Source organism: Triticum aestivum, chromosome 7A, assembly GCF_018294505.1.
Source record: "Triticum aestivum cultivar Chinese Spring chromosome 7A, IWGSC CS RefSeq v2.1, whole genome shotgun sequence".
In the NCBI taxonomy this organism is placed as follows: domain Eukaryota; kingdom Viridiplantae; phylum Streptophyta; class Magnoliopsida; order Poales; family Poaceae; genus Triticum; species Triticum aestivum.
Genome location: NC_057812.1, coordinates 168,016,382 through 168,038,700, shown reverse-complemented (window position 1 = coordinate 168,038,700; position 22,319 = coordinate 168,016,382). Strand labels below are relative to the sequence as shown.

General features: G+C 43.9%; 1 protein-coding gene across 1 annotated transcript; it reads right to left on the bottom strand.

The window, feature by feature from the left end:
• Positions 1-1,364: 1,364 nt before the first annotated feature.
• On the bottom strand, positions 1,365-20,534 carry LOC123151141 (proline--tRNA ligase, cytoplasmic). Its single transcript, XM_044570903.1, has 12 exons — positions 19,848-20,534; positions 19,107-19,201; positions 18,520-18,612; positions 17,831-17,947; positions 16,584-16,771; positions 15,906-15,972; positions 4,951-5,073; positions 4,691-4,870; positions 2,358-2,642; positions 2,027-2,245; positions 1,835-1,928; positions 1,365-1,713 (listed from the first exon to the last, which is right to left on the bottom strand). Exons 2-12 carry the CDS (start codon positions 19,149-19,151, stop codon positions 1,649-1,651), a joined length of 1,476 nt encoding a protein of 491 aa, XP_044426838.1. The 5' UTR covers positions 19,152-19,201; positions 19,848-20,534; the 3' UTR covers positions 1,365-1,648.
• Positions 20,535-22,319: the final 1,785 nt, after the last annotated feature.

Below are 22,319 nucleotides of genomic sequence, written 5' to 3'. Positions count from 1 at the left end.
CCTGCATTGCTCCATTACTGTTTGCAAAAGATCAGCAGCCAAAACAAAGGTCAGTGATGACAAAGGGTCCCTTGTCTTACACCTCTTTTGCAGTGAAATTGCTTTTAAGACACCCCATGTAACATAATTGAAGAACATCTTGAGCTGAAGATCATCTTAATCCACATAATCCATCCCACAAGCGCCTCCAATTTATACGTCGTCGAGTAGGGAGTCGTGGGCCTGGGCTTAGACCCACGATTGAGTCGCATTTGTGAACGACTCGCTAATTAATTCCGAATTAATTAACCTTTCCCAACAAAAGTAAAGCGCAAGCATAGGTCTGAGCTTGGCTCGATTCATGAAACACGATGCATGCACATGATGAGGTGGGCAACGGCGTAGGAGGAGCACACGTGTACCACTCTTCTCAAGTTTCGAATGGCAAGTGGTAGAGCAGCCCATATAAAGAGGCCTCAACTCTCCTCAATTTGGGAGGTGATACTAAACTTCACACCACTTGTCATGCACCTACATGGCCCTAAAAGATTGACCACGAATTATTGTCTTATATGGGCCAAGGCCCATCTATAATTCAACAGTGGCCACCGCCTATAATGGTGTGTGTCACTGAGCCGACCTTTATTATTATTATTATTTTGAGAAGATATTGCCTGGTCTTTTGTTTTCTCACCTTTCTATGTTTTTCATCAATTTTAATAGTTTTTCTTTGGCTAGTTCCTGTATTTTTGTTTTTTGTTTGTTTTATCTTTTCCCCTTTGTTCTTCTCTTTTTATTTTTTAGTTTTCACATGCTAATTCATGAATATGTTTAAAAGGATGATTTTTTAAAGACATTGAACTTTTTTAAAAAGAAATCACTATTATTTTTTTGAACTCATGACCATATTTTAATTAGTGAATAATTTTAAAGTTCATGAACATATTGTAAGTTTGTGAACATTTTAAATTTTCAATTTTTTCAAACTCATATATGTTATTTGAAATCCACGGATATTTTTAAATTCACATTCATTTTATAAAAATCCAAGATCTTTTTAAAGTACATAAACTTTTGATGTAATGAACTTCTTTAAGTAAAAAGTACGATAACCGTTTTTTTTTTCTGAGCTAGCAGTGGAGCGACTGAAAAAAACTAAGAGAACAAGTGAAATAGGGAGCCGAGCTAAGCCGAGAGCTTCATGTGCCGGCCCATGTGAGCCTTATAACAACAATTCCACGATTTCAGCATGGAATGAGAGCTCTCAAAGGACTCATACAACCACCATCAACTGACACCGAGGCGGAAACATAGAAGGACTCCACAACAATGCACCTAACAACTTCACTCTTATCTCAGAACAATATTGTCTTCAGTAGCAGGCCAACACGATATATATATGGATGAAAGAACATAACATAATTTAAACCCAAGCCAACATAGAAAAAAGAGTTAATCCTACAGGTGAAGAACGGCGCGGCGAAGCGCACATTAGCCTCTAGTAATAAGCAACACCGCATGCTAAATATGTGTGCATGTGTGCGTGCGCGGGTGCGTGAAGTCCAAGATTGCAGGCCTATTCAAAATCAATGGGCTCTCCAAACGGCAAGGAATGGCAAAGAACCGCAGCATGGCAGGCGGTATCATGGCACACACGGAGAAGATTCAATCAATAGCTGCGGCCCCAAAACGACCAGGTCTTGGCGGGCTTTCCAGAAGCAAAGCACACAGTTCCTGAAAATTTCAGCGCAACATACCACATGCAGACGATCAGAGCCACGAACATCAGCAAAACAGAAACCTAAAACGTAGCCCACCTGCACTGAAATTTTAGGAAATCTGATACCGTATATACCTTCTGGAAGATCTGGTTGATCGAATGGAGCACACAATGTTTTGGCAGAGCCGAGATTGCCTTCGGTCCGAGCCCTCACGTCCTTCTCAACCTCCTGCACCGAAGGCAAGAAATTGAGTGATAAACATGCTGAGGGGAAACCCTATTACAACGATGCAGAATATAATATACGTGGAGAAGGCCTTCACTTACCTCTTCATCGCACCATGGAGCCAAGATCAGCTTCTTGTCATTCAAAGCTGCTGTGAATTCGTCCCAAGTGTAGACGACTTCAATGCAAGCATCTCTCTTCTGCTTGGCTGTTTGAAACAAGCTATCTTGAATCCCATCCAGCAACACCTTTACATGCTCAACCAAATCGGTCGAAAGAATATCAACCTTTGCACCATTGTCTCGCCGGACGACGCGCACCTGAAAAGACAAAAGATTATGTGTTTGAATAACCCGCAGAATGGATGTTCATGACATGATGACAAATCTTTGTTAACTCTGTAAAAAACTGTATGCTGACAACTCCAGGTACCTGCTTGTTTGCCAGATCTTTCAGATCTATCTCGATTCTCAGGGGAACACCTTTCATTTCCCAGTGAGAATATTTCCATTCCAGAGAGTAGTTCTCACGAGTATCCAAGTCTGCGCGAATCCCAGCTTGGTTTAGAGTGCATACAATCGTCTCGCATGCTTCGTTAATAGCCGTCGTGTCCGCATCCTCTAATGGATCAGGAATAACTATGACCTGGATAGGTGCCACCCTTGGTGGCAGCACTAAGCCCTTGTCATCGCCATGGGTCATCACCATCACCCCAATCTGCAAGAAGACCATAAGTGCTGCATATGATTAGATATCTGAACATAATTTAGGTGGAACATTCGGATGGGATATTTCAGACACAAAATAATTGTACACATGCAATACATTTTCCGACAACATATAGAACACCCCACAATATTGCCAAGATTACCACATGGTTATTCACAGCCCGCTGAATTAGCACCAAAATTCTCAACTTGATGAGAAAATAAAACAGAACACTAACTACCAACTGTCCAGCTGCCACTACACAGAAGTGTCTAGTTAGTTACAATATCAAAAACAGTTGTCGTGAAAATTAAGAAAAATGGTTTCCCCCGCTTTATATTATAAAGCAAACACCCGATACATCCAACTCGCTGGGGCCGCAGCACAGATAAGCCCAAAAGAAAAACAACAAGAAGAAAGAGAAATAAATGCCGACACGGCAGATCAACGAAGAAGGGAAGTCCGGTAACCGCTGCACCCTCCGAAGAAGTACCACCACGCTCCCAGCATCCCGAAGCGCCGCGCCCCAAGCAACATCCTCAAGAGGGAGTGCGACGATGCCGCCGCTGTTGCCCGAACAAGTTCTAGGGTTTCCCCCGGTATGCGAGGGATAGTGGGGAAGGGGTATACCCGATGCCCTCAGAAAGGTCCGACGGCTCCCGCAGGCGTCATCGCATCGGTGCCGGCCAGGCCGACAGGGATTTCTCCCGATCCACAACCACCACCTCCACCTCAGGCATTTCGAAATGCACCACCTCCTCAGCCACCCACCAGCTTGTGCCACCATGATTACCGGACAACCCTCCCCGCTTCACTGGAGCTGTCAACACGAGGCTTGGAGAGGAAGAGGAGACACCAGCCACGGGAGCGACCTCAACTCGACCGGAAGGAGGGGACAGCCTCCACCGCCACAGCGGAGCCGACCGGACGCAGTGACGAGGACTTGCCAGGCCTCGATGGCCCGGCCGGGCCCACATGGACCCGGACAGTCCTGTCACCACGCTGCAGCACGCCGGCCAACGAAGTCCTCACCGCCCGAGACCGCCACCACCAAGGAACTTCGCCGCCGAGCACCAAGCCACCGGCCCGCCCCAACCCAGATGGGCCCAAAAGGGCCCAGATCTGCGCTGGGCGGGCGCCGCCAGCCACAACGCCACCACGCCGCCCACCGGCCGCACCGCCGCGTCGAGAGCCACCGGGCCCGCGGCACCACCATCGAGGGGCCGCACCGATGCAGACCGAGGAGCACCGCCGCAGGCCACCACCGTCCGAGCAGGAGGGAACCGCGCGCGGGGAAAGGGTAGGCCCGCCGCCGCCAGCACCACGCGGCCGAGGCCCGGTGGCGCTCGCTGGCGGCGGCGGGAGGAGGCAGGGGCGGGGGAGGGGCGCTGGAGAGGAGCGGCAAAGGGGCCCCCGGTCGCCCCACTCGGGGAGGCGACGCGGGGGTACGGGGAAGGGAAGGGAGGGGTAGGGGAGGGGTAGGGAGCGGGCTCTAGCCGCGGCGGCGGCCCCGCGCCGCCGGCGGCGGCGAGGGAACCCTAGGAGCGGGGCGGTCGCGAGAGGGGAGCGGGCTCTCACGCGCGGCTTCGCACTGACTGGGTGTTCTTTTTTCGTCGTGAAAATTACACCCAGATGTATACCAGCATTCCCCACCTTACCATTTCCTACTATTGATACGTGAATGCTTTGGCAGTGCTAAGAGGATACTTTTGAAAGAAAGTAGCTATGCATGTATAGAATTGACAGCATGTACTCCCTCTGTAAACTAATATAAGAGCGTTTAGATTACTAAAGTAGTGATCTAAACGCTCTTATATTAGTTTACGGAGTGAGTATGTCATAAATGCCATGTACCTATTTTGCCACCTGTTGTTCTTACAAAGTGAATTGATAAGCTAATCAAATAATTTACATCAACCAGCAAGATGTATAATCAGGTAAGTACATATGTATAATATATGAAAACCGTCATTGTCATTTCCAACACTTCAGCATTCAGAAGAAAGTAAAACAGAGAAAGAAATAGAAACCCATATCAAGTAGAGGGTAAGAATTACCGAGCGGGTGGTGTACGCCCAAGAATTCTGGCACACCAAGGACCTTTTGTTCTTCTCTTTCTTTTTTTGAGCGGGATCATTCTCATCCTCGAAAAAGATTTCAAACTTCTTTGCAAAGTTTTGACCAAGACAATTTGAAGTTGCGGCTTGTATACCACGGCCAGTGTTTGGAATGAAGGCCTGAAAATAAACATACAGCTAGCCTTCTTACTAGGACAGCTTTAAGAAAGCTAAATCTAGCAAAGTTCTCATATCAATACCTCAACACTAGCTGTATAAAGTCCACCAGCGAATTTTTCCATCTCACTTTTCCTCCCTTTGGACACTGGAACTGCTAAAAATTCTTCATATATCCTTCGGTAGAGTTCCAATATACGGAGAACCTGATAAAATTGTGAACATTGAAATTCCACATGTAGGTTGGCATAGAATCATTTTATCAAACACACCTTATAATGAACACAGCAATATTTCGTTCATTCGAGTATGCCTTTGATACGCGAGGACTTGAGCAACTAGTTATTGGGAAAAATTACTTACATAAAAATAAGATTATTTGTGTTTGAGATATGAAAGAGTGACGTTATATGAGTTTCAACTTTCCGATGATGTAATTTAAACAATGATATTTTTTAATCCATAATAGACGTTTCGTATCGTATAGCTTCATACGCTAAACTAGGTCAGCTGCTGCGCTGCTTCAGACTAGTCATTTGTTGTAACATCCTAAATTTTCAATTTAGAATATTATACACTAGATTATCATGGCATATCATATTTATTTGCTTTTGGTTTTGATCCTAGAAATTCCACGCAACTCAAGGACCCACGGAGAGAGTTGGGGATTTCGTTATTTTCATATTTGAGCTTTCTCAAATTTTGCGAATAGGATCATTTGATTTTAATTATTTTATCATCAATTATTTCTATTACAAAAATATGAGAGAGGGAATAAAATGACTTTCCCAAAATAAATAAATATTGAGGATTTAATAATAAAATCAAATAAGAATTTATTTCGGAGTTTTTCGTTATTTTATTTGAATCTAGGAAAAATGTCCGTTTTCCAAAATTACATTTAGGCCCCAAATAAATGTTCACCTTGTGCGGCTTGATTTTAGAAGTCCGGGGAAATTTATTTCAGGATTTTTAAAGTCCGTTTAGTATTTCTTTTATTTGTTTTTCTGCGCAAATAACTAAAAAAAAACGCGAACCGACTTTGGGCCGTACCCGAGCGGGACTCCGCCCGGGGGCAGCCTTTAAATAGCCGCCGCCCGAGCCGCCCCAGCCCACCAGAGCCGCCGCCAACCCTAACCCTAGCCGCGCCTCGATTCGTGCGCCTACCGCCGCCGACCCGCCTCCCGAGGTAAAAAAAAGAAGAGAGAAAAAAGGGGTCGCGGTTTTATTTTTTTAGTTTCATTTTTTTAAAGTAGATCGGTTTTTCCGGTTTATTTATTTAGCGAGCGTTCGTCCGTTCGTTCGTTCTAGCGAACGTTCGTCGTTCTTCTTTTTCTCGGATTAAATCCGCGATTTTTTTGATCGCGATTCCTGATCCGATTTTCGTTTTAGTATAATTTTTCGCTCGTTTATCGGAATCAGGCGATTCAAGCGCCTGGAGTTTCGTCTCGAAACCCTCTATCCGTTTAACCAACTTAAACAAGTTTTTGCCACTATAAAAATTGCCCTAGATCCAGAATAGTAAACGAAGCTTGTTTCTTTTGCCGTTTGACTTTCGTTGCTTCGTTTGATTTGATTCTTTTTGCAAACCGGAGTTCTTAAGTTGAACCTTCTGGTTAGATCTCTTATTTGAGTTTTACCCATGCATTAGATGAATACTTATTGTATGCTTGTTTGTTTGTCTGCGATAGAATACCCGGAGTGCGCCGCCTGTTACTTCGAATCTCTAGGTTTCGCGGATCATCAGCAAGGCAAGTAACACTTTGATCATACCTCCTACTACCCAGTTTTATTGCATTATATCAATCCTCAAACATTGCATGATTAGGATCTAATTAAATTGTGGGATGGGAAGTAGTTGAGGTAGTACCTATTACCTGTTGTATTATCAAACCTTTGGGAGTTATTTTTACGTTTGATTACTATTGCCATGCTATGCTAGTAGACGTGGATTGGGTGAGTGATATCCATGACAGATGTGAGTTTGTTAATTAATGGTTTATCTAAGGTGGCAACTTAAACACACATCTGGATGGATTGAGGTACCTGGGTATTCCAGGATTACCTGTTTTTCTTTATGGACCGCCACCCAGGCCCAAAGGGATCATGAGACTTTTCATACTAGAAACTTCCGTGTGTAGCCACAAGCTATTATGGGCTCTAGCATAGTTGATTAAGTCATGCGAACTCTTACAGGGTAGACTAGCAGATGTAGGGGAAAGTAGGTGTAACGGTCTATCCATCGTAAGGTGCTAGCGCTTCTGAAAGACTATGTCTCGGTCATCCGTTTCTCAAACACCATGTAGTGCGAGAAACCAAACGGAGGCGATCGAGTCTTGTGGGGAAAAGTGCGCAAACCTCTGCAGAGTGTATAAACTAATCATGGTTAGCCGTGTCCCCGGTTATGGACAGCTTGAGTATCTAGTACTTGGATTATCATGTGAATCTCAACATATTACTCTAAAAATTAATTTTGTTGGGTTTTGTTTAATGATGATGCTTAATTGGGATTGAGGATGCTGTCAACCATTCTCAATGTTTAACAACTACCATGATAGTTAAATAAAATTTATTCCTTTGCAGTAGGGAAAATTTGGCTTTTCGCAAAACAGTAACCATAGAGCTTTCCACCAGCCAAATATGTATATAGTATAGCTGTTTCATTCCATTACTCTCTATGTGTTACTTTACCAGCATATTCCATGTGCTGACCCGTTTCGGGCTGCAACGTTAATGTTGCAGACTTTTCAGATGACGATTAAGGAGTTTTAGGTCGTAGTTCTATACTCAGTGATGCCGTTGGAGTTGATGGACTCACTTATCTTCCAAGCCTTCCGCTGTTATAGTTATTAGATGACCTTAAGCCATATTTATTGTAATAAGTTCTCTATTGAGACACTCAATGTAATAAGTGTGTGATTGCTACTCTGTTATAAATCCTCCAAGTACTATGTGGTGTCAGCATTACTGATCCAGGGATGACACCTGAGCACAAAGATCAGACTGTTTGAGGTCTGGTCGCTACAGAGATGGTATCAGAGCATACGCTGACTGTAGGACACAACCACTAAGCTAAAGATCTAGATCACTATTCACTCTCTTCTCTTCTGACCTCTCATCTTTTCTACTCTTTAGGATGGCGGATGCAAGGAACAAGTTCAGGCAACCGGATGACGATACACCCTTTGGACGTCACTTGAAGGAAGTCACTAGATACTTGAACATAGGAGTACCAAGCTTCACCGGAACCTACAATGCCACCTTACCTGAAGAAGAGCGCTGGATGATTCAAGTTCAAGTTCCAGGAAGGACGTTCATACCAGTCACTGAGCCCATAGAGTTTTCTTTTGATGCACCAACTTGGAGTCTAAGAAAGAGCATGGCAGCTCACATCGCCATGGGACGCATTAGAGAAGTCTACCGCAATGTTCTCAAGGATACTATCTACCAGATTTGTGGGCGCCGAGATGAACACTGGGAGATGATCAGCACCAGGAAGGATAGATCAATTGCAGCTTTTATCCAGGAGTTAAACCAGCACATTCGACGACAGGAGAACCAGATGTGCACCGACATGATAGACCTGAAGAAGGCAAGGACAAAAATCAAGGAACTGGAGGAAGAACTCAAGGCTACACGTGAAGATTATGAAGAGGAAATAGAAGTATTAGTGGAGAAGAATGACGATCTGATCAAGAAGATCGGAATATTTATGGGAGGCCCTATACCAGTAGATGAAGACGAAGAACCCAATGAGATTCGCCCAGAAGACTACATCATCATCGACGACACCGACTCGGATCCAGATGATAGCGATGATGACTATGTTGATGAAGCTGGAGCAGATATCATGGAGTCTGCAACCGAAGAATATTTCTAGTAGACCACCTCATCAGTAGTAGCAGTCCACCATGTAAATACAGTAGTCTGAAGCACTTTTGCGATAGTTAGATCAATTGTATGCCCTTGTTTGATTGAATGAAGTGAATTGTTTGCTTTTGCCTCATGTGCATATGGGTAGTGTTTTCTCTTTAGACCCCCTCTATTCTAAATCTCATCTTTTGTAAACCCTCAGATGCCTCTGAGATGTGACCCCGGATTTACCTTTCCACCGGAGCTCACCCAGTTGATCCAGCAGCAGAACACATTGATGCAGTTGCTAGTCCAGAATCAGAATCAGGGGAACAACAACAACAAACCACCACCACCTGTTGATCACTTAGCCCGTTTTCTTAGGCTGAATCCGCCGGTGTTTTCCAGTAGCACCGAGCCGATAGTAGCAGAAGATTGGCTCCGCAAGACAGCTAGAGAGTTGACCACAGCAGGATGCACAGATACGGAGAAGGTGAAGTTTGCCGCACATCAACTTGAACGACCAACAGCATCATGGTGGGAGAATTTCACAGCCACTTTCCCTGTCGACACTGTCACATGGGACCAGTTTCAGCAGGCTTTTCGAACTGCCCATGTTTCAGCAGGAGCTATGGCCATGAAGAAGCGTGAGTTTCGCAACTTGCATTAGGGAGGACGGACAGTTGGCCAGTATGTGGAGGACTTTAGTAAATTAGCACGTTATGCCCAAGATGACGTTGTTACGGATGCAGCTAAGCAGGAGAAGTTTCTGAAAGGACTGAATGATGAGTTGAGCATGCAGTTGATGGTAGCAACCTTCAACAACTACCAGGAGTTGGTAGACTGTGCTCTTATGATTGAAGGCAAGCAGCAGCAAATTGAGAACTGCAAGAGGAAGTACAATTCTGGAGCCCAACAGAAGCCACGTTTTACCCCTAGACCGGGAGGACATTTTCAGCATACCCATGAAGGAGGTAGCTCGCACAATCACAACGGCACCAAGAATGGTAATGGCAATGAAAGAAGCAACGGCCAGAACCGTACCAACCCATCAACCCCAGCCAAGAAGGACCTGAGCCAAGTCACTTGCTTTAAGTGCCAGAAGACCGGACATTATGCCAATGAATGTCCTGAAGGCCAGAATGGCAATGGAAGCTCTGGGAAGAAGCCGAACCCTTTCAACAGGGGACAGGTGAACCACGTTAACGTGGAGGAGGTTGAAGAGCAGCCAGATACCGTAATCGGTAAGTTTTTGGTTAAGTCAATTACTGCACTCGTTCTTTTTGATACTGGTGCATCGCATTCATACATATCAAGGGGATTTGTGGATAAGTATAACCTGCCCACTAAGGTTCTTAGAACACCTATGCTAGTAAGCTCACCAGGAGCGGAGTATATGGCCAGTTAAGGATGTTTTCAAGTGCCATTGAGTATTGGTAGGCATGTGTTTCCCTCAGATTTAATCATTTTGGAATCACAAGGATTGGATGTAATTCTGGGTATGGATTGGCTATCGATGTACGGAGGAAACATTGATTGCGCCAGTAAGACAATTTTGCTTACTACCCCAGAAGGGAGAAGGATCAAGTATGTATCCCGACATGTGCCAAAAGGGACTCAAGTAAATTGTTTAACAAGAGTTGTGCAGGAGGAGGTACCAATGGTAAGGGATTTCCCTAAAGTATTTTCAGAAGAGTTGCCAGGCATTGCCACCGGATAGAGATATTGAGTTTTTGGTTGAGCTATTGCCAGGCACAGGGCCAATATCAAAGAGACCATACAGGATGTCTGCAAAGGATTTGGTGGAAATTAAGAAGCAAATTAAGGAGTTATTGGATAAAGGATACATTCGCCCAAGTTCGTCGCCTTGGGGATCACCAGTACTTCTAGTGGAGAAAAAGGATGGATCGTTAAGGATGGTTGTTGATTATCGAGGATTGAATGAAGTAACCATCAAGAACAAGTACCCACTACCAATGATCAATGATCTGTTTCATCGATTGCAAGGAGCTAAGGTGTTTTCCAAGATCGATCTACGATCAGGATACCACCAGTTGAAGATTCGAGAACAGGATATACCTAAGACAGCTTTTACCACCAGGTATGGGCTGTACGAGTATACCGTTATATCATTTGGTCTGACTAACGCACCTGCCTATTTTATGAACATAATGAACAAAGTGTTTATGGAGTTCTTGGATAAGTTTATCGTGGTGTTCATTGATGATATTCTGGTTTACTCGAAAAGTGAAGAGGAGCATAAGGAGCATTTGCGATTGGTACTTGAGAAGCTCAGAGAACATCAGTTGTATGCCAAGTTCAGCAAATGTGAGTTTTGGTTGAAGGAAGTAGGATTTCTCGGACACGTTATATCCGGAGAAGATATATTAGTAGATCCCACTAAAGTTGATACCGTGACCAAGTGGGAAGCACCAACCACAGTTGGAGAGATCCGGAGTTTTCTTGGACTCGCAGGATACTACCGGAGATTCATTGAGAATTTCTCAAAGATTGCGAAGCCTATGACGGAGTTGTTGAAAAAGGATACCAAGTTCATATGGACTGAGGAGTGTGAGGCTAGTTTCCAGGAGTTGAAGAAATGCTTGGTTACTTCACCCGTGTTGATTTTGCCAGACCAGACCAAGGATTATGAGGTGTACTGCGACGCTTCACGTCGAGGACTTGGAGAAGTGCTTATGCAGGAAGGGAGAGTTGTTTCATATGCCTCAAGACAGCTTAAACCTCACGAGTTGAATTATGCTACGCATGATTTGGAGTTAGCAGCCGTAGTGCATGCACTGAAGACTTGGAGACATTTCCTCATTGGAAATCATTGTGAGGTGTACACGGATCACAAGAGTTTGAAGTACATTTTCACGCAGAAGGAGTTGAACCTCAGACAAAGGAGACGGTTGGAGCTCATCAAGGATTATGATATGAGATTGCATTACCATCCCGGAAAGGCTAACGTAGTAGCTGACGCATTAAGCCGTAAGAGCCACGTCAACACCCTAATGACGGGAGAATTACCAAGGGAGTTAGTCGAAAATCTTCGAGAGTTATGTTTGGAAATAGTCCCGAGAGGCTATGTAGCAGCATTGGAGATTCAGTCAACTTTGATGGATAGAATCAGAGAAGCTCAGAAGACTGACAAGGAGATTGCCTCTATAAAGGAGAAAATAAACGAAGGAAAGGCTAAAGGATTTCGTGAGGATGAGCACGACACCCTATGGTTTGAAGACCGTGTTTATGTGCCCAATGACCTGGAGATCAGGAAGTTGATTCTGCAAGAGGCACATGATTCACCGTATTCGATTCACCCAGGAAATACCAAGATGTATTTGGATTTGAAGGAGATTTTCTGGTGGACCGAAATAAAGAAAGATATTGCGGAGTATGTAGCAGTTTGTGATGTATGTCAGAGAGTAAAAGCAGAGCATCAGAAGCCAGCAGGATTGCTACAACCATTGCTGATACCCGAATGGAAGTGGGATAAGTTAGGCATGGATTTTATCACGGGATTACCCAGGACTCGTTCATGCTATGACTCGATTTGGGTTGTAGTTGATCGGTTGACGAAAGTAGCTCATTTCATCCCGGTAAAGACCACTTACACCAATGCTAAGTTGGCAAAGATATACATGACCAGAATTGTATGCTTACATGGAGTTCCGAGGAGTATAGTATCAGATAGAGGAACCCAGTTTACCTCAAAGTTCTGGAATCAGTTACACGAAACTTTGGGTACCAGGCTAGAGTTCAGCACAACTTTTCATCGACAGACAAATGGACAGATCAAGAGAGTCAATCAGATTTTGGAGGACATGCTGAGAGCTTGTGCGCTAGATTATGAATCTAGTTGGGACGAGAATTTGCCGTATGCAGAGTTCTCTTACAACAACAGCTATCAATCCAGTTTAAAGATGGCCCCTTTCGAAGCCTTGTACGGAGGGAGGTGCAGGACACCCTTGACGTGGGATGAAGTTGGAGACCACCAGTTGTTTGGACCTGACTTGATTAAGGAGTCTGAACAGAAGGTGAAATTGATTCGCGATAGGCTTAAGATAGCCCAGTCTAGACAGAAGAGTTATGTAGATTCTAAACGCAAGGAGACAATTTACGAAGTTGGAGATAGAGCTTATCTTCGAGTATCCCCACTTCGGGGAACAAAGCGCTTTGGTGTTAAAGAAAAGTTAGCGCCATGATTTATAGGACCATACCGAGTATTGGAACATATGGGAGAAGTGGGCTACAAGTTGGAATTGCCTGAAGGATTGTCAGGAGTTCATGATGTGTTCCACGTTTCTCAGTTGAAGAAGTGCCACGCGGAGATGGCTGACATACCCTTGAGAGACACAGTGCCATTGGAAGCAATTCAGTTGAATAATGATTTGACCTATGAGAAGAAACCAGTTAAGATTCTAGAGTATGCCAGTCGAGTCACCCGCAACAAGGTTATCAAGTTTTGCAAGGTTCAATGGAGCCACCACACGAAGGATGAAGCCACCTGGGAGCGAGAGGAAGATTTGCTCAAGGACCACCCTCACCTATTTTCTAGCCAACCCGAATCTCGAGGGCAAGATTCATCTTAAGGGGGTTAGGTTTGTAACATCCCAAATTCTCAATTTGGAATGTTATACACTAGATCATCATGGCATATCATATTTATTTGCTTTTGGTTTTGATCCTAGAAATTCCACGCAACTCAAGGACCCACGGAGAGAGTTGAAGATTTTGTTATTTTCATATTTGAGTTTTCTCAAATTTTGCGAATAGGATCATTTGATTTTAATTATTTTATCATTTCTATTACAAAAATATGAGAGAGGGAATAAAATGACTTTCCCAAAATAAATAAATATTGAGGATTTAATAATAAAATCAAATAAGAATTTATTTCGGAGTTTTTCGTTATTTTATTTGAATTTAGGAAAAATGTCCGTTTTCCAAAATTACATTTAGGCCCCAAATAAATGTTCACCTTCTGCAGCTTGATTATAGAAGTCCGGGGAAATTTATTTCGGGATTTTCAAAGTCCGTTTAGTATTTCTTTTATTTGTTTTTCTGCGCGAATAACTAAAAAAACGCGAACCGACTTTGGGCCGTACCCGAGCGGGACTCCGCCCGGGGGCAGCCTTTAAATAGCCGCCGCCCGAGCCGCCCCAGCCCACCAGAGCCGCCACCAACCCTAACCCTAGCCGCGCCTCGATTCATGCGCCTACCGCCGCCGACCCGCCTCCCGAGGTAAAAAAAAGAAGAGAGAAAAAAGGGGTCGCGGTTTTATTTTTTTAGTTTCATTTTTCTTAAAATAGATCGGTTTTTCCGGTTTATTTATTTAGCGAGCGTTCGTCCGTTCGTTCGTTCTAGCGAACGTTCGTCGTTCTTCTTTTTCTCGGATTAAATCCGCGATTTTTTTGATCGCGATTCCTCATCCGATTTTCGTTTTAGTATAATTTTTCGCTCGTTTATCGGAATCAGGCGATTCAAGCGCCTGGAGTTTCGTCTCGAAACTCTCTATCCGTTTAACCAACTTAAACAAGTTTTTGCCACTGTAAAAATTGCCCTAGATCCAGAATAGTAAACGAAGCTTGTTTCTTTTGCCGTTTGACTTTCGTTGCTTCGTTTGATTTGATTCTTTTTGCAAACCGGAGTTCTTAAGTTGAACCTTCTGGTTAGATCTCTTATTTGAGTTTTACCCATGCATTAGATGAATACTTATTGTATGCTTGTTTGTTTGTCTGCGATAGAATACCCGGAGTGCGCCGCCTGTTACTTCGAATCTCTAGGTTTCGCGAATCATCAGCAATGCAAGTAACACTTTGATCATACCTCCTACTACCCAGTTTTATTGCATTATATCAATCCTCAAACATTGCATGATTAGGATCTAATTAAATTGTGGGATGGGAAGTAGTTGAGGTAGTACCTATTACCTGTTGTATTATCAAACCTTTGGGAGTTATTTTTACGTTTGATTACTATTGCCATGCTATGCTAGTAGACGTGGATTGGGTGAGTGATATCCATGACAGATGTGAGTTTGTTAATTAATGGTTTATCTAAGGTGGCAACTTAAACACACATCTGGGTGGGTTGAGGTACCTGGGTATTCCAGGATTGCCTGTTTTTCTTTATGGACCGCCACCCAGGCCCAAAGGGATCATGAGATTTTTCATACTAGAAACTTCCGTGTGCAGCCACAAGCTATTATGGGCTCTAGCATAGTTGATTAAGTCATGCGAACTCTTACAGGTTAGACTAGCAGATATAGGGGAAAGTAGGTGTAACGGTCTATCCATCGTAAGGTGCTAGCGCTTCTGAAAGACTATGTCTCGGTCATCCGTTTCTCAAACACCATGTAGTGCGAGAAACCAAACGGAGGTGATCGAGTCTTGTGGGGAAAAGTGCGCAAACCTCTGCAGAGTGTATAAACTAATCATGGTTAGCCGTGTCCCCGGTTATGGACAACTTGAGTATCTAGTACTTGGATTATCATGTGAATCTCAACATGTTACTCTAAAAATTAATTTTGTTAGGTTTTGTTTAATGATGATGCTTAATTGGGATTGAGGATGCTGTCAACCATTCTCAATGTTTAACAACTACCATGATAGTTAAATAAAATGTATTCCTTTGCAGTAGGGAAAAATTGGCTTTTCGCAAAACAGTAACCACAGAGCTTTCCACCAGCCAAATATGCATATAGTATAGCTGTTTCATTCCATTACTCTCTATGTGTTACTTTACCAGCATATTCCATGTGCTGACCCGTTTCGGGCTGCAATGTTAATGTTGCAGACTTTTCAGACGACGATTAAGGAGTTTTAGGTCGTGGTTCTATACTCAGTGATGCCGTTGGAGTTGATGGACTCACTTATCTTTCAAGCCTTCCACTGTTATAGTTATTAGATGACCTTAAGCCATATTTATTGTAATAAGTTCTCTATTGAGACACTCAATGTAATAAGTGTGTGATTGCTCCTCTGTTATAAATCCTCCGAGTACTGTGTGGTGTCAGCATTACTGATCCAGGGATGACACCTGAGCACAGAGATCAGACTGTTTGAGGTTTGGTCGCTACATTTGTTCCCTTCATAATTCATATTGGGTTAAAACCAACCCAGTAAACCAGCGCTAGTTCATAACAAACCAATATTAAAACAGTACATAAATAAGTAGTTAATACCTCTTCATCTGACTCCTCTTTAGTTGCAAAAACTGTAAGCCCTTCTTGCCAAAGAAATTCGCGGCTCCTGAGTAGAACAGTTGCAGAATGTTAGAGAATTTTATGTGGGTAAGAAAAGTCCGAATGGATGCAGCCATCATCATGCGCCTTTGCAGAAACATAAGGTGCATGGAATTTGCATTATTTCACTATATTGAAGATTTTTTTAAAATTGTCATAGTTCTTGAGTTAGCGAGCATCAGATGGCTATTGTAGCAGAACAGTATGATTGGTGGTTGTAGATACCATATAAGGTTGGAATTATAAAGTAACCGGGCTGAAACAATTCTGTGAAAGTCCAAGTTGTACGAGTCTTATTTACCAATCTTCCTTTGGTCCTTTCGTTCAAAATGTTGACATTCGAGAAAACAGAGTTGGCAACAAAGTATTTGCTAGAGAGCTATTCTATGATTCAAAGAAACAGATGTCCCTGGCCCTAGTACTCCGGCAACTAATATTTCAGCAGCCACTTTGCTACTGTATTTATTTCATTCGCACATAAATGAATATTTTGCATTCACTATTACTAGTAATAACTAAAAAGACAATAATGGCAATCTTGTAGGCACTACAGAAGATAAGCAGAATGGGAGAAGTGCACAAACGTAATAGGCCACCAGGCACCAAACAAGGAGCTACCTTATTAAAGGAATTGGATTGCTACACTCCCATCGAACAACGCTGCACCACTGGTTGCATCTCAAAGGTAAGTTCCGATGGCTTCTTATCCATTTAGCGAAGTATGGATACATGGCCGTCTCACTCGTGGGACGGATTGCAATAGGAGCTTCCAGCTCAGAATTTCCTGTTTTAGTAACCCATGCCACCTGGAAAACAAATTAATGGTTTACTTAGTACTTACCTTTTTACATAACTGACCAAAGGGCAATAAGAGAATGGATAAAGCATCAAATAGAAGCTTAATAAAAATATGACACGGCTTTTTAGGATCATCGCACACATTTAATTAAAGAAATAACATATTTATGTAGCACTGATGGACTAAAAGCCGCACGCAAAATGTTAATTGCAGCCACTGATTTACACAATCTTATTGGTCTGACTGAACTCTGGTGGAAGTTCCTTGAGAGGCAGTGACACGTGTTGCAAACAAGCCTCATAGTCAGCACCAAACTAGTTTGGAGTTTTGACAGCTTGACAGGACACATTCTTCATTAATCATCCATTCAAGGTCTTCTATAAAGGGATATTATCGAGTTCGTTGAATTTAAATTGTCTTTACAACAGCAACGTTTCCTAAGTACAACAGCTTCATAAGGAATAAGGTGCTCAGGGAGTTTCTTCATGAGACTTGTGCACCAAATTTCACAAATAAATATGAGTGGTTCAGGTCCAGTTACCTCGCATTTAACCAAAAGAAGAAAGAAAGAAAAAGGGGAGTGCCTAGAACTCATCTAGATGAGATATAATTTGGTCTCATTCACCTGAAAACAAAAACAAATAGAAATAGTACTACAAACCACGTCAGCACACACGCATCTTATAGTATCAATCCAATGGCTATAAAAGTGAATGAGACATAACTAAAACTCAGCTAGATGAGTTCTAGCAAAGCCGAAGAAAAAGGAAACAGTGGCATCCTTCAGATGATTCATAAAGCTCTGGTTTTCTGGTACCCCTTAGAAATTCTATTTGAACCAAACACTTCTTGTGGGCAGTGTCCACACCAAAAGAAGAAGAAAAAAACGATTTAACTTTCCAGCATCATGTATGCATCATTTCATACAGATTATTTTTCTTTCAGTTGTTAATCGTACAAATGAAGTCACTTCAATGTTGGATATGCGAGTAGCACAAAGTCACTTCAAATGAAGTCACTGGCAAAATACAGAACTGAATGTAAGGGACGAGAGAGAAAAGCACACCTCAGGAGCAAAGCCCTCAAAGTGGTCCTTCTTCTTCTGCACAACATTCTCAGTAACGAACAAAGGGAAATAATAAGATTTCAACTTCAGTTTTTTTATTTCTGCATCAAAGAATTCCTGCACAAAAATTACATATCGGTTATTAAAAGAAACGGGGCTATAATAATAATGTCAATGTCACTTGATAAGATAAAATAATATGAAACAAACAATGAGGATTCCGGTGCAGCCAACGATATAAATCTACATAATTCAGAGTTAGAAGGTACTGATGAGAGAGGCTGATGCAACAAAAGTTGAATACAATACAGCCATAGACTGACGAAGAGAAGTGAAACTTATATTCCTAATGCTGAAATAAATATGGTATCACATATCTAAGTGCGTAAGGGGGATTGCAGCTCAGCATATCAAATGTCGATAAGTTAACTGGACAAATTAAGTTCAAATTATCACCATAATAATGATTAAAAAGAAAGAAGACAAGGCATATGCTTGACAAATCAAGCTTCAGATGGCAGTAAAAATAAGTCTCTACATATAGAGATGCCTTTCTTTCATCACCACAGAAAATGACATTTACAAAACTTGCAACAAAGCATATTTGTATTTAATTGCAAAGAAGGGAAAATACTAACAGTCCATAAAAAAACATCTCAATTAACTGAATTTCATAGCATAAAACTCACTTTCAGCAATTCCCAGATCTCCATCGCCCACGGCCTCAAAATATAACAGCCAGAGATGTCATGATACTCAATAATTTCACTGTTAACAACAACCTGCACAAAGAAACAACAAAGCTTCAGATAAGACCCCCCCTAGCAAGAACGGGATATTATCTGAATTTTGGTATCTGAAATCATCCAACTAGTGCACAGAAAATCAAGTTTTCCTTTTCTCTTTCGAGAAAACGAACTAAATGAGAAAATGAGTATTAAACCAAGAATAATTCAGAGAGCACGACTGCACCAACATCAAGGCGACAGGTGAACCAATGTAATATGTCGCATTCAAGAGCAAAAACTGTAACAAAACACCAAAAAAGCAAGTGAACCAATCTCGGTAGTATTTGTTGACGAAGTCACAAATTTTAAGCTATCGACCATAACAGATATTAACGGAGCCTTAATCATATCAAATCTTGTCCGGGGCTTCTTTCAGCGCCTTAATCATGGCCCCTATATTACACTTCACTTTCGCTTTGTATTAAGCCCAAATCGACTTGGCAAGCCTCACCAAGACGGCAAGGGCCAAAGAAGGTAAGAAAACACACCTCGGAGTACCATTCTCCGAAGTTATCATCCTTCTTGAACGCCATCGTCCCCAGTTTGCTAGTGGATATGGATGGATCCTGAGATGCTGCTGCTGCTGCACGGGATGAAATACAAATGTCAACTAAGTTGGCTCAGAAGACAGAAGAATTCACGAAGAACCGGGGAAACATGTGTAGTATATGTAGTGACGGCGACTCGATTATGAAAAATTGCAAAGTACTTCACCATCATGTTCGTTTGGACTTTGTGCAGACCCAAAATATCCATCCTAAATTCCTAATAATATTTGTAGTAACTATCTTGAAGGCTGCAATAATACTCGGGACAAAGATCGTCAGTGCAAGTTTTCTCCTAGAGCTTGTTTGCATTGACAAAATACTGTAAGCTTATGATGACCAGCAACTGGTCAGCTTTTCATCCCCTACCCCTATGCTTACTACTCCGAATGTAAGCTCCTCTCAACACCAGCTCGGGAGTAGTTACTAGTACTGATGATGACATGATGTAAGCTCCTCTCAACACCAGCTGTATTACATATGTTCTAGTCCAGTTACTCTGCATGCTCTGTTTCTACAACTATGATTACGAAGAAAACCTAATACGCCGAATTGTTTCGGTTCAGTTCTTCCGCTTAAAAAGCTCAACGAAAAGGAGCAGAAAGACAAAGAATAGCACCGGTCCAACGACCAAAATAGCAGAAAACACGGTGACTTGACGGCATAAAGCCAAGTAATCCGCACCTCGATCGTCGGCGCTCGGACACGTAGCGGCTGGGGAGGTGGAGAGTGGAGACAGGGCGTTGCTGCTGATTCAGGGTGGAAGGGGGCGGAGGATGCTGCAGGGCAGAGCGCGAAGCATATATCGCCCCGCTTCCGTGTCCGCTACTGAACCGAAATAGGAATAAGAAATCGGAACGGTTGGTGGTGGAAAGAAAGAAAGAAAGAAGACTAAATAATTCCTGTCAGGAGACCAGGAGAGTCAAGACTCAAGAGGCAGTAGGCGGCGCCGCCACCTCATCGGTGGACGTACGGTGACGTCTCCACGCAGAGGAGTGGAGATCGATGCGATGCCATGCGAGAGACCGGCGAGGGAGTCAGGGTGCGAGGGGATTTCGACGGGTCCCACTCCCTCCCATGCCATCGAGGTGGTGACCGGCGGGGAACATGGCGTCGACGGGGAGCGGGGCGGGGGCGTGCTCGTCTGCGATCCCCGATCCCGTGGCTTGATCGATAGCCCGGGAGGTCGGTCGGTCGATGCGATCCATCACCATGCATGGCTGTGGTCTGGTCGGTAACATTCTCTACGCTGCCGCCTGTGCCGACGAGTGAACCTGGGTCGCCTCCACAGCGCCTCCCGATCGCCACAGCGCCAATCACGGAAACCGTCACGCAAGGGACGTACGGACCAGCATTACCCTACTTGTCCGGCCTCTTTCTTCTTAGCAAGATAGATTATGACGCCCCCGATTCAATCGTACACTAATCATGCACGCAATTGTGTACGATCAAGATCAGGGACTCACGGGAAGATATCATAACACAATTCTACAAATAAAATAAGTCATACAAGCATCATAATACAAGCCAGGGGCCTCGAGGGCTCGAATACAAGTGCTCGATCATAGACGAGTCAGCGGAAGCAACAATATCTGAGTACAGACATAAGTTAAACAAGTTTGCCTTAAGAAGGTTAGCACAAACTGGGATACAGATCGAAAGAGGCGCAGGCCTCCTGCCTGGGATCCTCCTAACTACTCCTGATCGTCGTCAGCGGGCTGCACGTAGTAGTAGGCACCTCCGGTGTAGTAGGGGTCGTCGTCGACGGTGGCGTCTGGCTCCTGGACTCCAGCATCTGGTTGCGACAACCAGAAAGAAAGGAAAGGGGAAAAAAGTTGGGAGAAAGCAACCGTGAGTACTCATCCAAAGTACTCGCAAGCAAGGAACTACACTACATATGCATGGTTATATGTGTAAGGAGGCCATATCGGTGGACTGAACTGCAGAATGCCAGAATAAGAGGGGGATAGCTAGTCCTATCGAAGACTACGCTTCTGGCAGCCTCCGTCTTGTAGTCTGTAGAAGAGAATAGATTGAAGTCTTCCAAGTAGCATCTCCAAGTAGCATCTCCAGTAGCATCGCATAGCATAATCCTACCCGGCGATCCTCCCCTCGTCGCCCTGTGGAAAAACGATCACCGGGTTGTCTGTGGAACTTGGAAGGGTGTGTTTTATTAAGTATCCGGTTCTAGTCGTCATAAGGTCAAGGTACAACTCCAAGTCGTCCTGTTACCGAAGATCACGGCTATTCGAATAAATTAACTTCCCTGCAGGGGTGCACCAACTTACCCAGCACGCTTGATCCCATTTGGCCGGACACACTTTCCTGAGTCATGCCCGGCCTCGGAAGATCAACACGTCGCAGCCCCACCTAGGCAAAACAGAGAGGCCAGCACGCCGGTCTAAACCTAAGCGCACATGGGTCTGGGCCCATCGCCCATAGCACACCTGCACGTTGCGAGGGCGGCCGGAAGCAGACCTAGCCTAGCAGGCGTTCCAGTCCAATCCGGCGCGCGCCGCTCCGTCGCTGACGTCTGAAGTGCTTCGGCTGATACCACGACGTCGGGATACCCATAACTACTCCCGCGTAGATGGTTAGTGCGTATAAGCTCGTAGCCAACTCAGATCAAATACCAAGATCTTGTTAAGCGTGTTAAGTATCCGCGAACGCCGAACAGGGCCAGGCCCACCTGTCTCCTAGGTGGTCTCAACCTGCCCTGTCGCTCCGCCACAAAGTAACAGTCGGGGGCCGTCGGGAACCCAGGCCCACCTCTACCGGGATGGAGCCACCTGCCCCTTCAGCCCCCATCTCCGAACAATATCACAGGTAATGTAACTGTGTAAAGTATATCGTATATGCCCGTGATCACCTCCCGAAGTGATCACGGCCCAGTAGTATAGCATGGCAGACGGACAAGAGTGCAGGGCCACTGATGGAACACTAGCATCCTATACTAAGCAGTAGGATAGCAGGTAATGGTAACAACAGTAGTAGCAAGGACAAGCTATGCATCAAGATAGGAATAACGGAAAGCAGTAACATGCTACACTACTCTAATGCAAGCAGTATAGAGAAAAGAGTAGGCGATATCTGATGATCAAAGGGGGGGCTTGCCTGGTTGCTCAGACAAGGAGGGGTCGTCGGTGACGTAGTCGT